This window comes from Rhinopithecus bieti, unplaced genomic scaffold, assembly GCF_001698545.2.
Source record: "Rhinopithecus bieti isolate Rb0 unplaced genomic scaffold, ASM169854v2 scaffold_13029, whole genome shotgun sequence".
NCBI lineage: Eukaryota > Metazoa > Chordata > Mammalia > Primates > Cercopithecidae > Rhinopithecus > Rhinopithecus bieti.
The window spans coordinates 1070511-1090740 of NW_016807982.1; the positions used below are offsets into that span (position 1 = coordinate 1070511).

General features: G+C 45.8%; 1 protein-coding gene across 6 annotated transcripts in view; it reads left to right on the forward strand.

Annotated features, from left to right (window-relative positions):
* Positions 1 to 13638, forward strand: part of ZSCAN20 (zinc finger and SCAN domain containing 20) — a 29433-nt gene extending 15795 nt beyond the window's left edge. For 4 of the 6 annotated variants that reach the window (XM_017884570.1, XM_017884568.1, XM_017884567.1 and 1 more), the window contains exons 3-8: positions 599 to 785; positions 1253 to 1329; positions 1655 to 1739; positions 3136 to 3813; positions 5270 to 5698; positions 6305 to 13638. In XM_017884570.1, coding sequence (XP_017740059.1) covers positions 599 to 785; positions 1253 to 1329; positions 1655 to 1739; positions 3136 to 3813; positions 5270 to 5698; positions 6305 to 7563 — 2715 coding nt within the window. In that variant the 3' untranslated portion in view covers positions 7564 to 13638. The remainder of the gene's footprint in view (positions 1 to 598; positions 786 to 1252; positions 1330 to 1654; positions 1740 to 3135; positions 3814 to 5269; positions 5699 to 6304) is intronic. The other 2 variants (XM_017884572.1, XM_017884573.1) reach the window with 2 other exon arrangements.
* Positions 13639 to 20230: the final 6592 nt, after the last annotated feature.

Here is a 20230-nt window from a genome sequence, read left to right on the forward strand (position 1 = left end):
AGGCTGGTCTTGAACCCTTGGCGTCAAGTGATTCCCCTGCGTCAGCCTCCCAAAATGCTAGAATTACAGGCATGAGCCACTGCACCCAGTCTCCATCTGTGATTCTTTGCCCTTTAAAAAATTTTTATTTTAAAAATAGCTTTGTCTTTCAGCAGAGATATTTAGAGCAATTGCAGTTGGTGTTATGATTTTATCTTTTTTTCCTGTTTTTATGCTTCCCTTTGCCTTTTAATATACAACTTGGTAACTTTTATCTCTCTTTGATCACTTAAAACTAAGCAACCTATTTTGATGCTTATGGGTTATTTTTTAATGTTACACAAATTTTACATAATTTATCTCTGTGGATCAAAAATGTTTTAAACAGTGGCACTCTCATTGAAACACTTGGATAGCCACCGTGTGTTCAACAGACTACTCATTTGGTGGTATGAATGCTGATCTACCTACCGAACTCACTTTGATGGCTTTCTCATCCTACTTCAAGTCATTTTGGATCTTAAAAGAGCCTGTTAACCTCTGGACCACAGTTATACTCAAAATACCAAAGTGGGTCTTACTGAATTGATGAGTGGGAATTTTGGCTATTTGTGTGTAGGAACTGGAATTGTATACAGAAGAGACCAGGCCCTTAAAGACAGGGGAAGAATCTCAGAGCTTCCAGCCGCAGCCAGTGGATCCCTGGCCTGAGGGACAGTCCCAGAAGAAGGGGGTGAAGAATACGTGCCCTGACCTTCCCAATCATCTAAATGCCAAGATGGCACCACAGCCTTTGAAAGAGAGTGGTGAGTACAAGAATCTGAGAACATTAGGGAATGAGGCCTTCTGCAGGGCAGAGGAATGGGAGGTGAGGAAAGGTGCATGGGGAAGAAGGATGTGCAGAATTCAAGGCAAGGGATAGGCTGCAGTGTGGTGGGCACACTTACTGAGAAGTAAGCAAGCGTCGTAAAGAGGCTGTGGCTATGGGTGATGCCAGCATGCCCCGCTGTAGCTGGAGTCCTGCAGCAGGTGCAGGCTGGGACAGGAGTGGGTGGTGACCACAGGAGGTCAGGGCTGGCCTCTCCCATGTGGCACACCACTCACAGCAGCTTAGGAGCTACACACTCTAGAAGGGAAATAAAAGGGAAGTCTGCACTGGCCATAGGGATAGCCCCAGCTTGATCCAAGTGTGACTTTTGGAAAGCCAATCTCAGAGGGAGGTGATTTTTTGGGAACCAGAGCTTGGGTTTCAGAGACTTTTTCTTTTCCTCAGCTGTCCTCACTCCCCGAGTCCCTACTCTCCCAAAGATGGGGAGCGTTGGAGATTGGGAGGTGACAGCTGAGTCCCAGGTAAGCTGCTATTCGTTCTTCCTTTCCTGTCATTGCTGCTCCTGTGCTCTTGCCCACCCAGTGTTCCTCCTCTCTCTCCATGACCTCTGCTCAGCAAAAGGGCATGAGGCCCAGGGTGTTAGCCTTTGCCCTTCACCCCCAGTCTGCTACGCCCCAAACATCCCCAAACACATGTATGTACCAAACGGCCCTCCTGCTCCTTATGATGCCAGCTTCACACATGGTATCCCTCTGTTCCCATCATCTTTCCTGGGGCCTGCTAGGGTTCCTAGGCTGTTGTCAAAGGTCAGTGATGTTTGGGGTCCTTGTCTTGTGCATCTCGTAGGAAGCCCTGGGCCCTGGCAAACATGCTGAGAAGGAGCTCTGTAAAGAACCCCCAGGAGACGACTGTGGGAACAGCGTGTACCTGGGTAAGGAGATGTGCCCTCTGAAGGTGATGTTGTCATGCTTCTGATACACTCAGTTCCCAAAGAGGGTTTTGCCACTCCTTTAAGAATCATGGCTCTGTAGTCTCTGGAATTTCAGACATAGGAAGAAGACTTGCCCTTTGTAGCCAGCACTCTCATGGCAGGGATGGAGGCTGCCTGGAGATGGGGTGGCAGGATGGCTTCCAAGACCCTGCCCTCTCTGGGCATATTACCTTCCTTACCTCAGTCCATTCACCACAGACCAGAGGCCAGGCCTGGCCTGCTGTCTCAGAAATCTGATTTTTTTCAGCATTATAAATAGGATCTCTCTCTCAGGCAGACTTCAGTGAACTAAACCCATGAGACCAATGAATTAAACCCAGAAGGAATAAATGTCACAGAGTCCAAAATACCTGAAGCCCATATAACCAGCACAGACTCCTTTCTCTGTGGGCACTCCTATGTGGCAAGCCAAATAATAGGGAGCCGTTTCCCTGTGGAGCCCGGGATCACTGTGCGGGGCGTTAGACACGTGAATAGCTGAAATAGAAGAGACTCTGATAGGCGTGACTCATGGTAAGTTTAGATACCGGAAGCTTACTGGCTACTTGCTTGACAGTGGAACCCCTTTTTACACATGATATCTGGAGGAAATAGTGTTCAAAGGAACAGACTTTGGGAAATGCTGAATTAGATTGTCCTTATGCCTTTCTAAACCCTTTTCATCTAGTTTCCTTCAAGTATTTATTTTAATCAGAGGCTTCCTATTTTGTTAGGGCTGGGAGCTGTTGGGATAGCAGTCCTTTAAACATAGCTAACTTTTAAAAATAAGGAAATTTATTTTCTCACATTACTAGAAATCCTGAGGAGGACATGCTCCAACCACAGTACAGATTAGCTGAGCAGTGTCCTAGTGGGTCTTTGTTCTTCTTTCTGTCTGCCATCCTCAGTGTTAGCTCCATATTAAAGCTGTTTTGTTTCATGGTCAAAAGATAGATGCTGGTGGTGGCAATGGATGCCTAGCAGGACAGAGACTCACTAACACACACACACACACCCCTTTCCTCCAGCTGTGGAATTCAGTCTGATTGGGCCATTTTAGGTCATGTGTCCATCTGTGGACCAATGAATCACTCTTATATGATGTTTCATGTTTCATAACAACAACAACAACAACAACAAACAAATGAACAAAGCAAACAGGTCACTTAACATTTCTCATATGGTGGTCGTGTCACCTCTTCTCTCTCCCTATTCCTGCAGACATTTTATTGGATCAGCATGGGAATTTCTTGTCAGCCTCTTGCAAGGAAAAGATAGAAGTTTCAGGGAGATTTTGGACAAACGTGCTGCTCAGCAGACCGTTTCTACTCTGTCATCTCTCTTCTTCCTTTTGTAGGAGTTCCAGTTTCAAAACCAAGTATCACCTCCGAGAAAGAGCAAGGACCAGAGTTTTGGGGTCTAAGTCTTACAAATTCTAGGAAAAGGAGCACTGCAGCTTACAGCCTGGATAATGAACCAGCTCAGGCATTGACCTGGAGGGAGTCAAGAGCCTGGGAGGAACAATACCAGTGGGATGTGGAGGACATGAAGGTATCAGGTGTTCACTGGGGCTATGAGGAGACCAAGACTTTCCTGGCAATTTTGAGCGAGTCTCCTTTCTCTGAAAAGCTCCGGACTTGTCACCAGAATCGCCAGGTATATCGGGCCATAGCAGAGCGGCTAAGGGCAAGGGGCTTCCTGCGGACACTGGAGCAATGTCGCTATAGGGTCAAAAACCTCCTACGGAATTACCGGAAAGCCAAGAGCAGCCACCCACCAGGTACCTGCCCGTTCTATGAGGAGCTGGAGGCCCTCGTCAGGGCTCGAACAGCCATCAGAGCCACAGATGGCCCAGGAGAGGCCGTGGCACTCCCCAGGCTCGGGGATAGTGATGCAGAGATGGATGAACAGGAGGAAGGGGGCTGGGAGCCTGAAGAAATGGCAGAAGACTGTAACGGTGCTGGCCTGGTCACTGATGAGTCTACCCAGGGGCCCAGGATTGCAGGGGCCCCAGCCCTGTTCCAGAGCCGTATTGGTAAGAACATCGGGGTTTAGTCAGATTCAGATTCCAACCCTCCTACCAGCTAGACTGCTATTCCCTGAGGTCAGGGCACAGGCTGCAAGTCTGGATTGAAGCCACTAGAGTGAAGAGCTACGTTCTTAGGTCATCCTCAAACTCCAACTCTCTTTTTCCGTGACCAAGTCTCTTTGCAAAAGTCTTCTTAGTTGTAGAAGGAAACATTTTTAAAGCCTTAAGGGGCCTCAAAGAGTGAATCTGGTATTTCCAAAAGTGTGTCACTGGTAGTATGGGATGATCATCGACGTTACATGAATGAACTTGAAATTCTTGTATTTATATATTTCTCTTAATTTGTGTGAGTGCATCAACCTGTGATTTCACAGATAGCAAATTTAGGTAAAGAGTGATGGCGAGTGAAATATTGAACAGATAATGGCAGAAATCATGACAGCGTAGACTTGAATAATCAATGTCTGGGAAACACCCAGTCATTGTAAAGGTGCAGCATGGAAGTCCAAGAGATGAGGTGTCTTATAGACACACAGGTAGGAGCAGAGCCCGGATCAGAGCCCGTGGCTCCTGCCTGCTGGTTTTACATGGTTGCCTTCCTGGGGTACATCACTTTCCTGCAGAGGAGCTGAGACTAGACCACCTCCTTTTCATTCCTCTGCAAAGGAGGAAAGTGTGTCCTCATTTGGCCTTTCTTGCAGGACTATTTGAAATTCATTTATGTCTCTAATCTTTAGGAATTTTCAGTTTTCATGTTTTATTAAAAGGAGAATTTATGGCCAGGTGCTCACGCCTGTAATCCCAGCACTTTGGGAGGCTGAGGCGGGCGGATCATGAGGTCAGGAAATCAAGACTCTCCTGGCCAACATGGTGAAACCCCTTCTCTACTAAAAAAAAATAACAAAAATTAGCTGGGTGTGGTGGCGCACGTCTATAATCCCCAGCTACTCAGGAGGCTGAGGCAGGAGAATTGCTTGAACCCAGGAGGTGGAGATCGCAGTGAGCCGAGATTGCATCACTGCACTCTACCCTGGCAACAAAGTGAAACTCCATCTCAAAAAAAAAAAAAAAAAAAAGAATTTATAAAATAAATAGAGGACAGGTATTGAGTGAATATGGGGAAAATCACATGCATCCCGGTTACAGGCTTTTCCCTGAACTAATCAGCAAAGCCAGGGGCATGGGATCACCTGATATAACTGATATAATATGACTACCTAAGTCCTCACCTTCAGCCAAGACTTGAAGTGTTAATAGAATCTCTTAGAAGAGAGTGAGGGTGGGAAGCTCTGGCTGACTGTCCTAGCATGCCCCTGAGAAGCAAAGGGATATTGCCCAGGTACCTGGATAGTTTCTGACATGCCTATGTTCTAGGTATTTCGAAGGGCAGGTGACTCTATTCTCTGATGACCTAGGCACATCTCATTAAGTCTCACAGTTCTCAACTCTTCACTCCTGACAGCAGGTGTGCACTGGGGCTATGAGGAGACCAAGGCCTTCCTGGCAATTCTCAGTGAGTCCCCATTCTCGGAAAAGCTTCGCACCTGTCACCAGAACAGCCAGGTGTACCGGGCCATCGCAGAGCGGCTGTGTGCTCTGGGCTTCTTGCGGACACTGGAGCAGTGTCGCTACAGATTCAAAAACCTCCTTCGAAGCTACCGGAAAGCCAAGAGCAGTCACCCACCAGGGACGTGTCCTTTCTATGAGGAACTGGACTCACTGATGAGGGCTCGGACTGCAGTCACATCCATGGGTACTGTCCGGGAGGCTACAGGTCTCCCTAGGTGTGGGCAGAGCAGTGCTGAGACTGATGCCCAGGAGGCCTGGGGTGAGGTGGCCAATGAAGATGCTGTCAAACCTCCAACCTTGTGTCCTAAAGCCCCAGACATGGGTAAGCCTAGAGTAATTGGATGTTCTCAAAATCCGTGGGCATGTGGAAAGAGTGAAGAAGCCAGGCTCATTACCTTTTGTCTCTTTACTAAAAGAGAGAATGGCATTGAATAGGAAAAAGTATTTCTGCTTTGCTCAGATTATCTAGTCTTAAGCTTTGTGTGAATCAGTCAGTCAGTCAGTCAGTCAGTCAGTCATTCTATCTTTTACTAGGTATATCTGGGCAGTTAGAGACTTTATTCAATCCAGTATGACACAGGATATATGGAATGTACTAGAAGAAGGAGGTGTTCATGATTGAGTACTAAGATAGAGGAGTTTTCCAGGGAAACAGGTTGGCTATAGCTGCTGGGCTGAGCCCCATGGCTCACTTGGTGGGGTCACCATGTCCCAGAGTCCGTTCCTCAGCTCTGCAGGACAGAAACATTTGTGTGTACCAAAACTTGATCAATTTCATGTTAGTCACATTTATAAGATGTGAGATATAAGATATAAGAATCAAATTCATGTTAGCCAAATTCACAGATGTACGATACAGACACACACCCACACACACATATGCTAACTAATGAGTGAAGAAAAACTGCATTTCTGTCCATTTTTGCAGGTTTTGAAATGAGGCATGAGGATGAAGACCAGATTTCAGAGCAGGACATTTTTGAGGATTTGCCTGGAGCCTTATCAAAATGTCCTACAGAAGCTGTTTGCCAACCTCTTGACTGGGGAGAAGACAGTGAAAATGAAAATGAAGATGAAGGGCAGTGGGGAAATCCCTCACAGGAACGGTGGCAAGAAAGTTCTTCTGAAGAGGACTTAGAAAAACTTATTGACCATCAAGGCCTGTACCTTGCAGAGAAATCCTACAAGTGTGACACATGCATGAAGAGCTTCAGTCGGAGCTCCCACTTCATCGCTCACCAGCGAATCCACACAGGTGAGAAGCCCTACAAATGCCTTGAATGTGGAAAAAACTTTAGTGACCGCTCTAACCTCAATACCCATCAGAGAATCCACACTGGAGAGAAGCCCTATAAATGCCTTGAATGTGGGAAAAGCTTTAGCGACCACTCTAATCTCATCACTCACCAGAGAATCCACACAGGGGAAAAGCCCTATAAATGTGGAGAATGTTGGAAAACCTTCAACCAGAGCTCAAACCTTCTGAAACATCAGAGAATCCACTTGGGAGGAAATCCTGACCCATGTAGTGAGTCCGGGGGAGACTTTTCCCAAAGCCCATCTTTTAGTGCTCACTGGAGGAATTCTACAGAGGAGACGTCTCCTGAACAACCTCAAAGTATCAATAAGGACTTGAATTCTCCTGGACCACACAGCACAAACTCAGGGGAGAAACTTTATCAGTGTTCTGAATGTGGAAGAAGCTTCTCTAAGAGCTCTGCCCTCATTAGTCACCAAAGAATCCATACAGGAGAGAAACCATATGAATGTGCCGAATGTGGGAAAAGCTTCAGTAAGAGCTCCACCCTGGCCAACCACCAGCGCACCCACACCGGAGAGAAGCCGTATAAATGTGTGGACTGTGGGAAGTGCTTCAGTGAGCGCTCCAAGCTCATCACACACCAGAGAGTACACACAGGAGAGAAGCCCTACAAATGCCTTGAGTGTGGAAAATTCTTCCGTGACCGTTCTAACCTCATTACTCACCAGAGGATTCATACGGGAGAGAAGCCGTATAAGTGCAGAGAGTGTGGGAAATGCTTTAACCAGAGCTCCAGTCTTATTATTCACCAGAGAATCCACACAGGGGAGAAACCCTACAAGTGTACAGAGTGTGGCAAAGACTTCAACAACAGTTCCCACTTCAGTGCTCACCGGAGAACCCACGCAGGAGGGAAGGCATCGTAGGGGACAGTTTCCCCAACAACAAAAGAGGACTCAGTGTGTATATCTTATATCATAAGATGTATGCTAGAGAGAAACTTTCCAATTTTTAAGCTTGGTGTGTACCCAGGGAAGTTATCTAGGTATAAACCAGGTAATTTGGAAGTGAATTACAAATACTAAGGATCCAGATTTGAAGGCACTTTGCTTAAGTGTAATTTGTTTTTCTTCTGTAAAGACCCACACGGAATCCTCAGACTGTCCTTGTATTTGCTGTCATGTAAGAGCTATGTCAGTATTTGAGCCAAACTGGCAACTTAGATTAGAGTTAAATCAGTGGTCCTGAGCAGTGGTTCCAAGTTCTCACTGTGCCTTCACGCTGTCCATGTGTAATCCACCCCATCAGCAGTGGTTCTCGTTCTTTCTCAGTGGGGGCATATCAGGAGAATGTTGAGACTCTGGTGAGAGAGGAGTTGGCCTAGAGCAGGCCACTGTGAGCTCAGCACAGAGTAGGAAGAACAGTGACATCATTACAAAATCATTAATAGCAGCAATAGCTGGTGTTTATTGAGCTGTTGCTCTTTGGCAAGCTCTGTGCTAAGAACTTTGTATACATCATCTCATTTAATCTTCACAACAGCCCCAGGAGATAACTACTAACTTTCTCCCCATTTCCTAGAGGCTTGGGAAATTAAGTAACTTGCACTGGTCACACATCTGTAAGTGGGAGAGGCAGGATTCAACAGATCTGTCTGTCTTGAGTCTGTCGTGCTCTTATTGCTATACTGAATTCCCGTTCATGTTAGGTAACTTAGGGGCCAGAATCTCAATGCACTTTGTAGACCACATTTCCTGTTATAAAATTTCTACATTTTGAAGTTTTTAAACAAATATGGAAATTGAGAATCCCTAAGGATTAAAGGACTTGGGATATTCAGAATTGGTGAAATGATTTGAGCAAGGATGAGCTATTATCAAAATACTTGATGCGAGTTTCCATCTTCTCAATAATATGGGTGAGAGATATAGGTGGGTTGAGGTTGGGAAGAATATGTGGCCTAAGTAATTTTTCTTCCAATAAGATACTGCTTTGGCTAAGGAAATGGGATCTAAGAGCTCTTTTTCTCAGGGGTCAGTCCTGCTTCTTGCCACGCTTGACTGATCATAGGTTAACCCTAACAGAAGCCTGGGGTCCCCACATTTTTGCCTGTCTGGCCTTTTCTTTTAGCAAGCAGAAGCTTTGTTGTTGGTCCCTATGCCAAGACTGAGGTGGAAGGTGCTGGTGTGTATGGTCATCTACTGAGAGGGCCTTGACCACTGTTCTACATTCCAGGTTCTTGGCACAGTTTTACCCTGAGCCATCCTGTCCCAGGCCTGCCCAGGGCTTTCTGTATGTTGGTCCTTCACACTCGCCTCCCACATGGACAGGCTAAATTAGAAAGCTTCACATAGGATAGTTTTAGCATTTGCAGCACTTTGGCCTCCAGAGTTTCTCATTAGAAGGGTTTAAAACTGTTGACCAAGGACTTTAGTTTCCACAGGACTTTAAAGGAAAATCCCCCTCCTGCCATCCTCTTATGACACTGGGATGTGTTCATAACCTGCTTGTTTCATGGACTGGGGAAGTACCTATCAGATAGTGGATGTGAAGCAGCCTTGAAGAACGGAGCTTTTATTAACACACGAGGAAGCCGGTGGAGAGATTTGCTACTCCCACAGAGTGAGATCCCTTCGTAACCCCTTCCCCTGCTTCAGAACCTCCCTTCCCAAGAACCAGCCCCACTAGGATCACTGTCAACTCCCTCCCAGTTTACCTTTCCTGGCCCACGTTCTCTCTGCAGGGCAGGGGTCATGGGATGAACCCTGGGTAGAAGTCAGCAGATGTCAGTAACTGCAGTAATACAGTGATATTGTCTAGTAATGTGAGCTGAGAGGAAGGATCCTGAGGTGAGGGAGTTCTAGGGAAAGGCACTGTTGTAAGGAATAGCATGAATTCAGGGTGGGATGTATGATGGGAGGTTGGGAACAGGGAGCTGATATTAGAGGGGTGCTGGGGCAAGGTCACTGAGTACCTTACATATAAATGGAGTGTCAACACCGGGGCTGGGGCAGTGTTCAGATGTGCATGGTTGAAATCTGACAGCTGAATGGAACTTGGATATGCTGCAATTAGGATGGCCTGTTGGGACATTGTTGTGGTAATTCAGCTAAAGGCTAGGGTCTAAACTAGAGCAGTGATGACACTGAGGAGGTGGGAATGAATGGGAGAGGTCTCAGGCAGATGGGAGGACATCAGAGGAAAGCTAGAATGCCTTTGGTGACGGGGTAGAGCATGTCCTTATTCAGAATTGGGAGCACAAGGAGGAGAGGCTGATAGAGCAGGAGGGCAGAAGATGAGAAGTTTAGTTTGGGATGTGTAGAACTTCAGGTGCTTAAGGGAAATCATGGTGATGCTATGCCTTTGGATGTCAGCTAGAAGCTAGGGGAGAGGTTAGGACTAGAGATCTGTGTATACAGAGTAGTTAAACTAATGAGAAAGGAAGAATTTCAGATTCAAGTATTGGGCCTAGGACAGAGCTACTTGATAGCGCTGAATGGAGAGGAAGATGGCCCTCAAAGGAGATCTAGACCACTCCCCACTCCCACCCCCCACCATCATTTTTTAGACCCTGTCTTCCTTGTAACTGACCCCTGAATTCTTCATTGTAGCCCCGAGTTTTCTGGAGCACTCACTGTGGAAGCCAGGCTGAGCTCTGTGTGGATGCGAGGTGATAGTCCTCTCTCCACTTGGTCACTCTTTCCCCTGGGCTTGGTAGTGTTAGTGTCTCATGTCTTTAGAGAAGAGTTTTGATGTTTATTATCTGCCATTCTTGTCTCATGAATCTTAATTGAGGTTCAGTCATGAAAGCAAGGCCGGTGTGGGCCAGGAGAGGAAATGGCCCAGGTGGTCCCTTCCTCCTTGTCTACCTGACTTCCTTTGGAAAAAGCACTCTTTCAGGGGGCTGCAGTGTTCCAGGCCTGACCCTCCAGTAGGTGTGTACTGCTCACATAAACTGACATCTGGTTTTACCCACCCTGAGCTTTGCTAGCGTGAGTCTGCTCTTGGGAGTCTGTAGAATGGGTGGACAGTTTCTCAGCCTTCCTGGCCACAGGTCAGACCCTGGTTATGGAAAACCAAACCAGCAAATGCTGCCCTGGGAGGGTGTTACATCATGTGAGCTGCTAAAGGCAGGATTGTCTCCCCAGATGGCTGCCTCCCTTGATTTCTTCACCCTCCACCCCAAGAAGGGCATTAGCTCCTCTGAAGTGACCAAAAGGTACCTAACGGACCTTAGGCCTCCCATTCCCCAGACCCCCAGGAGGCAGCAGACCCAAAGGTAGGGGCAGGGAAAGGAGGGGCCAAGACTTTTTCAGATACTGGGTTTTTTCTTAGGCCTTGACCTCAGCAGCTGAACTCATGGTCATGGCTGCCTCGGCCTTATTGTCCCCTGTGTCCTCCTCCCAGAAGCAGTGTAAAGCAGCTAGGCTCCCTCCATGCTAAATAGTGTAGTCAGGAGCTCTGGCTAGTCCTTCCTGCCTCATCTTGTTCTGGGGCCCCCAGTGGGGATACCTCTCTGCTTTCGGGCTGCAGAAAATTAAGTCACTTTCTGAAGGGGAGTAACACCCTTTGGGGACAGGGGTGCAGTTTTGAAGTAATGAAGGCAGTGATGTCTGGAGTGGGTATGGGCATTGCAGGTGAACTTGCCTCACCCAGGCTATTCTGGGTCTTTGTACTCCAGAGTTCTGTCCTGGGCTTGCTTCTTCATTCACTCTGTTTCCCTTTCTTTTCTTTTCTTTCTCTCTTTTCTTCTATGTAGATGCTAATGACTTCCAGATCTGTCTCCTGCTGTGGCCTCTCCTCTTAGGAGCCCAGCTGTCTGCCAACCAGCTGTGCTTGGGTGACTCCTGGGCCTCTCAAAGCCCCCGTGTCTACCATTACCCATCATGGGGCTCTTGGCCTACCCATCCAGCACATGCACTGATGTACACACTCAGTGGCTCCCACCCAGCATCCCCTGCACATGCCTGGAGAGACCTACCCATTCGGACTCATCCTGGACTCGGTTCTGCCAATACTTTCTTCCTTCTAAGAGCATTTCCAGTTGGGCTGGGGTTACCCAGCTGCCTGAGTGGTCTCTTTCTGAATGGAGTCAATATCTAAAGTCAAAATTAATCATTCAAAATATTCCCTTACCTCATTTTTTTCTCTTTTTTTTGGAGAGATGGGGGTCTTGTGTTACCCAGGCTGATCTTGATCCTCCCAGCTCAGCCTCCCAAAGCTCCCCTTACCTCAGTTTTGATCCCATCTTCCATTTGGGCATCCCTCAGCTCACCCATCTGTTAATAGCAAACACCAATCTCAAGCCCCTGCCCCAATCTGCTAACAAGGGGTTAGTGCTCCATGCAGCAGGAACTCAGGGAAGGCTTTGCAGGAAAGGAGGGATTTGAAATCGGCCTGGAGGCCTGGGATGGAAGACACTGGAGCCTTTCTCCCCACAGCTTCTGGCTATTTCTTCACACTCCCAGCATCAGTATTACTGCTACCATGTCTTTAGCATCATTTTGCCCTCCCTCTGACTTTCAGCAAGCCTGCACTTACCTCCAAATAAATGCCTGTTTTTGGGGGGCAAAGGCACGTTCCTTCCTTACCTTATTGTTGCTTCCCGCACCCCATGCTGCAGCTGAGCGGGTGACCTTTCCTCACCTCCGTGTGCTATATCTCTCACCTGGTCTCTGTTAGGAACCCTACAGGAACCTGCACCCCGGTAACCCCATTTTATGCTGCTTGGAGAAAGAGACAGAGAGTTTGAGAGGTCCCAGTTCTTTTTGATGTGTGTTCCGTTCCCCCACTTCTCAAAGCTGAGAGCTTCTTTGTTTTAAGAGCCACTTGGTTAAGTCAAGAGCATTAGATGAGTAAAAGGAAGAATCCAATTAGATAATTATACCTAAACACGCTATAGTCGACTAGGGATTCACATAGACATTGATTTTCTAATCAGGGCACTGTTGGTGATTCTTTCTGTGTGTAAAGATGCTTCTGATCATGCCTGCCATTACATGATACTTATTTCTAAAGTCACTTTTTTTCCCCCCACATTTTCATTGTAGAAAAATATCCCATAATTGTGCCACCTTGAGGGTGAGGGCCACAGGACGGGGGATTAGGAAAACAAGAGTCACTCTCTAAGCTGGTCCTGGAGCAGCATTACGGATGTGTCGGAGCCCAAGCAGGAGAGGAGCCACAGGCCAAGGCTGGCAGAGCTGTGATCACTAGAATCTCAAGTCACTGGGGCTCACGGAGCCCTAACTTGGTGGCAGGTGACAAATGTGGAACAGAGGAGAAAGGAGTCTTCTCCTTCCACATAGAACACACTTGGCTTCAGTGCTTTGTGGGGATTCATGGACCACAGAGAAGCTTCCACCTATTTATAGGCACCAGGGACCAGCAGGAAATGGTGGTGAGACACTTTGCAATCCTCCACTGCAGACTTCACCCAGGGGGCCAGAGCAGGAGAGAATCCCTCTGTGGACAGCACTTGAGAGGAAAGGGCTTGTTCATGACCGCGTATGGAGGTCACCAACCCAACCCTGTTCCTGAAGTTTCCTAGAAACAGATGGAGAGGTAAGTCCAGCTAGGCTGGAGCACCAGCATCAGTAGTAGGGGCAGGAGCTCGTGCTAAACCTCGGTGGTGTGTCCTAGAGAAACGGGAAGCACAGGTGTCATCTCGCAGGACTTTTCTCAACCAACTAATTTCTTACGGAAATGAGACATTTGTGATTGATTTTAATTTCCTCTTGGGGACTGTGAAATTAAAATGGATGAAATTTTGTCCACCAGGAGCCTCAGGGATTTAATATCCAATTCTAAAACCTGAACAGGCCCTTTTGTTTTGCAATTTGTGGACCAATCCCTGGCTTCATTTTATTTGGCTTTGCTTTCACTTCCCCATTTTCTGTTATTTTCTTTTTCTTGTGCTGTTATGTACATCTCTTAAAGCTGGTCAAATTGTATTTTGGGATGGAATGGCCTGATAAGTTAATAAATTATATTAAACTGCCAAAAAAGGAATGTGTTTTGGATTCTTCTGGCTTCTTCCTGGTTACCAAAAGCATGGAGGAGAAAAAGAAGGGAAGTCACCGAGACACAGGCTGTCAGGGAGATTGGGGCCAAGGTCTCAAGCCCCTTGTTCTGGGTGAGTGTCTTGTTTTCATTGTTCCTTGTGGTTGTTCAGACATGGGTGGCTCTTCAGGCATATCCACAACCCCAGGAGCCATGGCCTCTTGCCCATACCAGTGGCATCTCAGTCTGCTGGTCCCTATGCATCTACTTTGATATGTCTCTCAGGATCCCTGTGCTAAGAAAACAGAGGTGTCTGAAATCCAAATACCACAAGGATGATTATGAATGAAAAGACAGGAAAGAGTTCCCAGAGGGCTGAAACTTACCTGATTTTTCTCATTTGCTTCCTGGTTCAGGAACAGAACTGATCACACTTTGTACTTGAGAAAGAGGGGAGAGCTGGAGGGTCTTTATATTCTTTCCTCGCCTTCCTCCACCCATTCTCCTCCTGACAACATTCAAAAGACTGTAGCTCAAGGTTGAAGTTTCCTAATACATGCTCACTCTTTTGTCCTTATTGAACGGGATATAGGCAACTTTGCCTTTTAGGACCTTAATATGGTTTGGTTGTGTCCCCACCCAAATCTCATCTTGAATTTTAGTTCCCACAATCCCCATGTGTTATGGGAGGGACCTGGTGGGAGGTACCTGAATCATGGGGGCGGTTACCCCTATGCTGATCTTGTGATAGTGAGTGAGTTCTCATGAAATCTGATGGTTTTATAAGTGATTTTTCCCCATTTTGCTCTGCACTTCTTTTCTTGCCACTATGTGATGAAGGACATGTTTGCTTCCCCTTCTGCCATGAATGTAAGTTTCCTGAGGCCTCCCCAGCCATGTGGAACTGTGAGTCAATTAAACCTCTTTCCTTTATAAATTACCTAGTCTCAGGCAGTACTTTATAGCAGCAAGGAAGTTGACTAATACAGCTCTGTTATCACTGAATTTTGATTGTGATTTCGTTTTGCTCACAATCCACTGAGAACTTGTTTTTTTCTTGTAGGGGTCGGATCTCAAGTATAGGTGTTACTAGTGGTTGGCATGTACTAATATTCTGCATGTCTTGGGACAAAGATGAGATCTGGGAGGAAATGAGTCATCATCTCCCTGAGGAGCAAGCTCTGGGTCTTGCTTACATGTTTTCATGTAACATCTTTCTAGCAGTTACTCCAGGCTGACCAGACCCACAGGGTTTACCTTCCTGGAAGACAGGACAGAGATCACAGACTCCTTATACTCTATGCTCTTGCTGTTAGCTGTAGTTTGACCACAAGTGCAGTAAGGCATACAGGTCAGTTACAAATGTCAGGGTCCACTCAGGCTGGCCAGCCAATTCAGGCAGGAACAAGAACTGTTATCTGAAGGGGTCCAATGTAGGTAGCCAGAGAGCTGGCCAAGGCCAGTACAACTGAGAATGTAATAGTAGGAAAAAGCCCTACCTGAGGGAGATGCCTCATGGCTTGGGCTGGCCATCTGTTGGCCCCATGTCAAGAAGCTGCTGGGGCTGGGTGCAGTGACTCCCACCTCCAGCACTTCTGGAGGTCTGAAGTGGATGGATCACTCGAAGCCAGGTGTTGGAGACCAGCCTGGGCAACACAGCGAGACCTCATCTCTACTAAATAGATAAATAAGAAACCTGGCTTTCTCCAGAGGATCCCACCTCCCTGCAGCCCTTTCAGGTGGAGGCTGCTTATTGGCATATAGCCCAAGTTCCTCCTGGTGGGAGGCGGGTTTGCTGTTCTTTCTCCTCACCCCTTGCGGCTGCCTCCAGATCATAGCTTCTTTCCTCCCTATTCATTTAACCAGTAATTGACAGCCAATAGCTATAAAGAGCCTAGGGGCCAGGCATGCTGCTAAGGACCTTGGGTGGATTATATCATTTCAGCCTCAGCACAACTCAATGAAATATTGTTGTTGCTACCCCCAGTTTACCACAGAGCCACAGAGGCTCAGGTTAATAACTTGCTACTTCATATATTGTCTCAAATATATGAATGGAACCAACCATATATGATGTTCCTACTTCATATATTGTCTCAAAAATTTTAAGAACAGCTTGTTTGAATCTGAATTCAGTTAATGTCATACATCACAACTGGATTTAAGATGAGGTCATTTTCACTGAGGAGTTTTCCAGAATCTGTATGTTGTCAATTACATCATTATGGTATCATTGAACTTGTTTCTCTGTCATCTGTATTTCCTGTAAACTGGTATTTAGATCCAAGGGTTTAAACAGATTCAAATTTGATATTTTTTTTGGCAAGAATACTTCCTAGGTGGTGGTTGTGTACTTCCATCAGAAGGCATATAATGTCTGGTTGCCTCGCTTTTTGTGATATTAGCAGTCATTTATGATCATTGCCAGAATTTATTTTAATAAAGGTTTCAAAATGGTGATAAATTCTATTCTTCATTTACTGGCTGCAATACTTTTATAAAGAGACTCCCCTTCTTAATATTTAGTTACCCTGACATACATTGCATACAAAAAGCAGGATGAATGCTTGTTCTTCCCTCCTTTTACTTACTGGTTATCAAAATATAGCTGTTTTCTTAATATTTTCTGTAAGTGACTAATGAGTTTTTTAAAAAATGTTATTATTTGTGTTTATTTCAATAGCTTTTGGGGTCCAAGTAGTTTTTGTTACATGAATGAACTACATAGAGGTGAATTCTGAGATTTCAGTGCACCTGTGTGAGTTAGTGTACATTGTACCTAGTGTGTAGTTTTTATCTCTAGCCCCACTCCCAGCCTCTGCTTTCTGAGTCTCTGAAGTCCATTGTATCACTCTGTATGCCTTTGCATACTCGTAGCTTAGCTCCCACTTATAAGTGAAAACATATTGTTTTTGGTTTTTCCACTCCTGTGTTATTTCACTTAGAATGAAGTCCTCCAGCTCCATCCAAGTTGCTGCAAAAGACATTATTTCGGCCGGGCGCGGTGGCCAAGCCCGTAACCCAGCACTTGGGAGGCCGAGACCGGGCCCCGGATCACGAGGTCAGGAGACGAGACCATCCTGGCTAACATGGGAAACCGTCTCTACAAAAATACAAAAAACTAGCCGGGCACCCTTGGCGGGTGCCTGTAAGTCCCAGCTACCGGAGGCTGAGGAGAGAATGGCGTGAACCCGGACGGAGCCTTTGCATAGCCTGAATCCGGCCACTGCACTCCAGCCTGGGCGAAGAGCGAGACTCCGTCTCAAAAAAAAAAAAAAAAAAAAAGACATTATTTCATTGATTTTAATGGCTGAATAGTATTTCATAGTGTACGTATACCACATTTTCTTTGTCCACTCATTAGTTGATGGACACTTAGGTTGGTTCCACATCTTTGCAGTTGTGAACTGTGCTGCTCTAAACATACATGCACAAGTGTCTTTTTCATATAATGACTTTTTCTTCTTTGGGTAGATACCCAGTAGTGGGACTGATGGATCAAATGGCAGATCTACTTTTAGCTCTTTAAAGAATCTCCGTACTGCTTTCCATAGAGGTACTAATTTACATTCCCACCAGCAGTATCTAAGTGTTCTCATTTCCCCACATCCATGTCAACATCCATTGTTTTTTAACTTATCCATAATGGCGATTCTCGCAGGAGTAAGGTGGTATTTCATTGTGGGTTTTCTTTTCTTTTTTTTCTTTTTTGAGACAGAGTCTTGCTCTGTCACCTGGGCTGCAGTGCAGTGGTGCGATCTCGGCTCACTGCAACCTCTGCCTCCTGAGTTCAAGCGATTCTCTTGCCTCAGCCTCCCGAGTAGCTGAGATTACAGGCACCTGCCACCATGCCTGGCTAATTTTTGCATTTTTTAGTAGAGACAGGGTTTCACCATGTTGGTCAGGCTGGTCTCAAACTCCTGACCTCAGTTGATCCACCTGCCTCTGCCTCCCAAAGTGCTGGGATCACAGGCGTAAGCCACTGGGCCCAGCCTCATTGTGTTTTAATTTGCATTTCCCTCATGAATAGTGATGTTGAGCATTTTTTCATAGGTTTGTTGACTATCTATATATTTTCTTTTGAGAAATGTCTATTCATGCCTTTTACTCACTTTTAAATAGGATTATTTGTCTTAAAAATATTATTATGAACTCATAGATTCAAACACAGTTACTATGTTTCCATCCATTGCCTTTATTATTATTATTTTATTTTTCTAGATTTAGGGGTATGAGTGCAGTCATGTTACATGGATATAGTGTGTGGTGGTAGAGTCTGGGCTTTTAGTGTATTTGTTGCTCAAATAGTGTATATTGTAAAATTCTCCTCTGTGAGTTGGGCCAGCAGTGACAGTGTCAGTTTCTCCCACATTTTTATCAACAGTGTGTTGTCTAGCTTTTGGATTCTTGCTGATCTAATAGGTAAGGAATAATGGAGTGAAAGTGAGTACTTTTTCATATATTTCAAGATTTTTGCATGTCTTTTCTTTCATAGTCTTTGAATGTTCGCTTATGGTACTTTCAGACTTATTTTCTCAATTTTAAGAGTTCTTTACATATAAGGGATATTTGCATGAATGTTCCATGTATGCTTCAAAAGAAAGCGTATTCTCTAATATCGGATTACAGAGTTTGACATATATTCATATTCATAAATACTTCCCTATGATTATTTTGGTTAGGTCTTCTACAGCCTTCCTTTTGTTTCTTTGATTTGTTATGGACTGAGAGTGGTGAGTTAATGCTGTTATTGGCATGCTCCGATTTCTCTTTGCACCTCCTAGTTTCTGCTTTATGACACATGCATTTTCTTATTGGGTGCATAGTTATTGATATCTGTTATATCTGCATTGTGAATTGTCTCCTTTAGTGCTGTAAAGTGTACTTCCTTGTCCTATTTCATGCCTTTGTCCCTGAATTCTAACTTACCTGGTGTGAAGATGGTGATTCCTGTTTTCTTGTTTGCATATGCCTGTTATTCCTTTGTTTTGCTTTAGATTTCAATACATGATATTTAAGCCATTTTAAATCACTTTGTTTATGCCTCCTGTGATAGCACAGAGTCGAATTTTATTTTGTGAGATAATCTGAACATCTTTATAATTAAACCTAATTAAAGGTGGGGTTCCAAGATGGCCGAATAGGAACAGCTCCAGTCTACAGCTCCCAGCGTGAGCAATGCAGTATATGGGTGATTTCTGCATTCCCAACTGAGGTACCAGGTTCATCTAACTGGGGCTTGTCAGACAGTGGGTGCAGCCCACGAAGTGTGAGCCAAAGCAGGGCAGGGCATTGCCTCACCCAGGTAGTGCAAGGGGTCAGGGAATTCCTTTTCCTAGCCAAGGGAAGCCATGACAGACAGTACCTGGAAAATCGGGACACTCCCACCCTAATACTGCCCTTTTCCAATGGTCTTAGCAAATGGCACACCAGGAGATAATATCCCGCACCTGGCTCAGAGGGTCCCACACCCACAGAGCCTCACTCACTGCTAGCACAGCAGTCTGAGATCAAACTGCAAGGTGGCAGCAAGGCTGGGGGAGTGATGTCTGCCATTGTTGAGGCTTGAGTAGGTAAACAAAGCAGCCAGGAAGGTCAAACTGGGTGGAGCCCTCCGCAGCTCAAGGAGGCCCACCTGCCTCTGTAGACTCTACCTCTGGGGGCAGGGCATAACTGAACAAAAGGCAGCAGAAACTTCTGCAGACTTAAACGTCCCTGTCTGACAGCTTTGAAGAGGGTAGTGGTTCTCCCAGCACGGAGTTTGAGATCTGAGAACAGACAGACTGCTTCCTCAAGTGGATCCCTGACCCCCGAGTAGCCTAACTGGGAGACACCTCCCAGTAGGGGCCAACTGATACCTCATACAGCCAGGTGCCCCTCTGAGATGAAGCTTCCAGAGGAAGGAGCAGGCAGCAATATTTGCTGTTCTGCAGGCTCTGCTGGTGATACCCAGGCAAACAGGGTCTGGAGTGGACCTCCAGCAAACTCCAACAGTCCTGCAGCTGAGGGTCCTGACTATTAGAAGGAAAACTAACAAACAGAAAGGACATCCACACTAAAACCCCATCTGTATGTCACCATCATCAAAGACCAAAGGTAGATAAAACCACAAAGATGGGGAGAAACCAGAGCAGAAAAGCTAACAATTCTAAAAATCAGAGTGCCTCTTCTCCTCCAAAGGAACACAGCTCCTTGCCAGCAATGGAACAAAGCTGGATGGAGAATGACTTTGACGAGTTGAGAGAAGAAGGCTTCAGACAATTGGTAATAACAAACTTCTCTGAGCTAAAGGAGAATGTTCGAACTCATTGCAAAGAAGCTAAAAACCTTGAAAAAAGATTAGACGAATGACTAACTAGAATAAACAGCATAGAGAAGACCTTAAGTGACCTGATGGAGCTGAAAACCATGGCACGAGAACTACGTGACACATGCACAAGCTTCAGTAGCTGATTCGATCAAGTGGAAGAAAGGGTATCAGTGATTGAAGATCAAGTGAATGAAATGAAGTGAGAAGAGAAGTTTAGAGAAAAAAGAGTAAAAAGAAATGAACAAAGCCTCCAAGAAATATGGGACTATGTGAAAAGACCA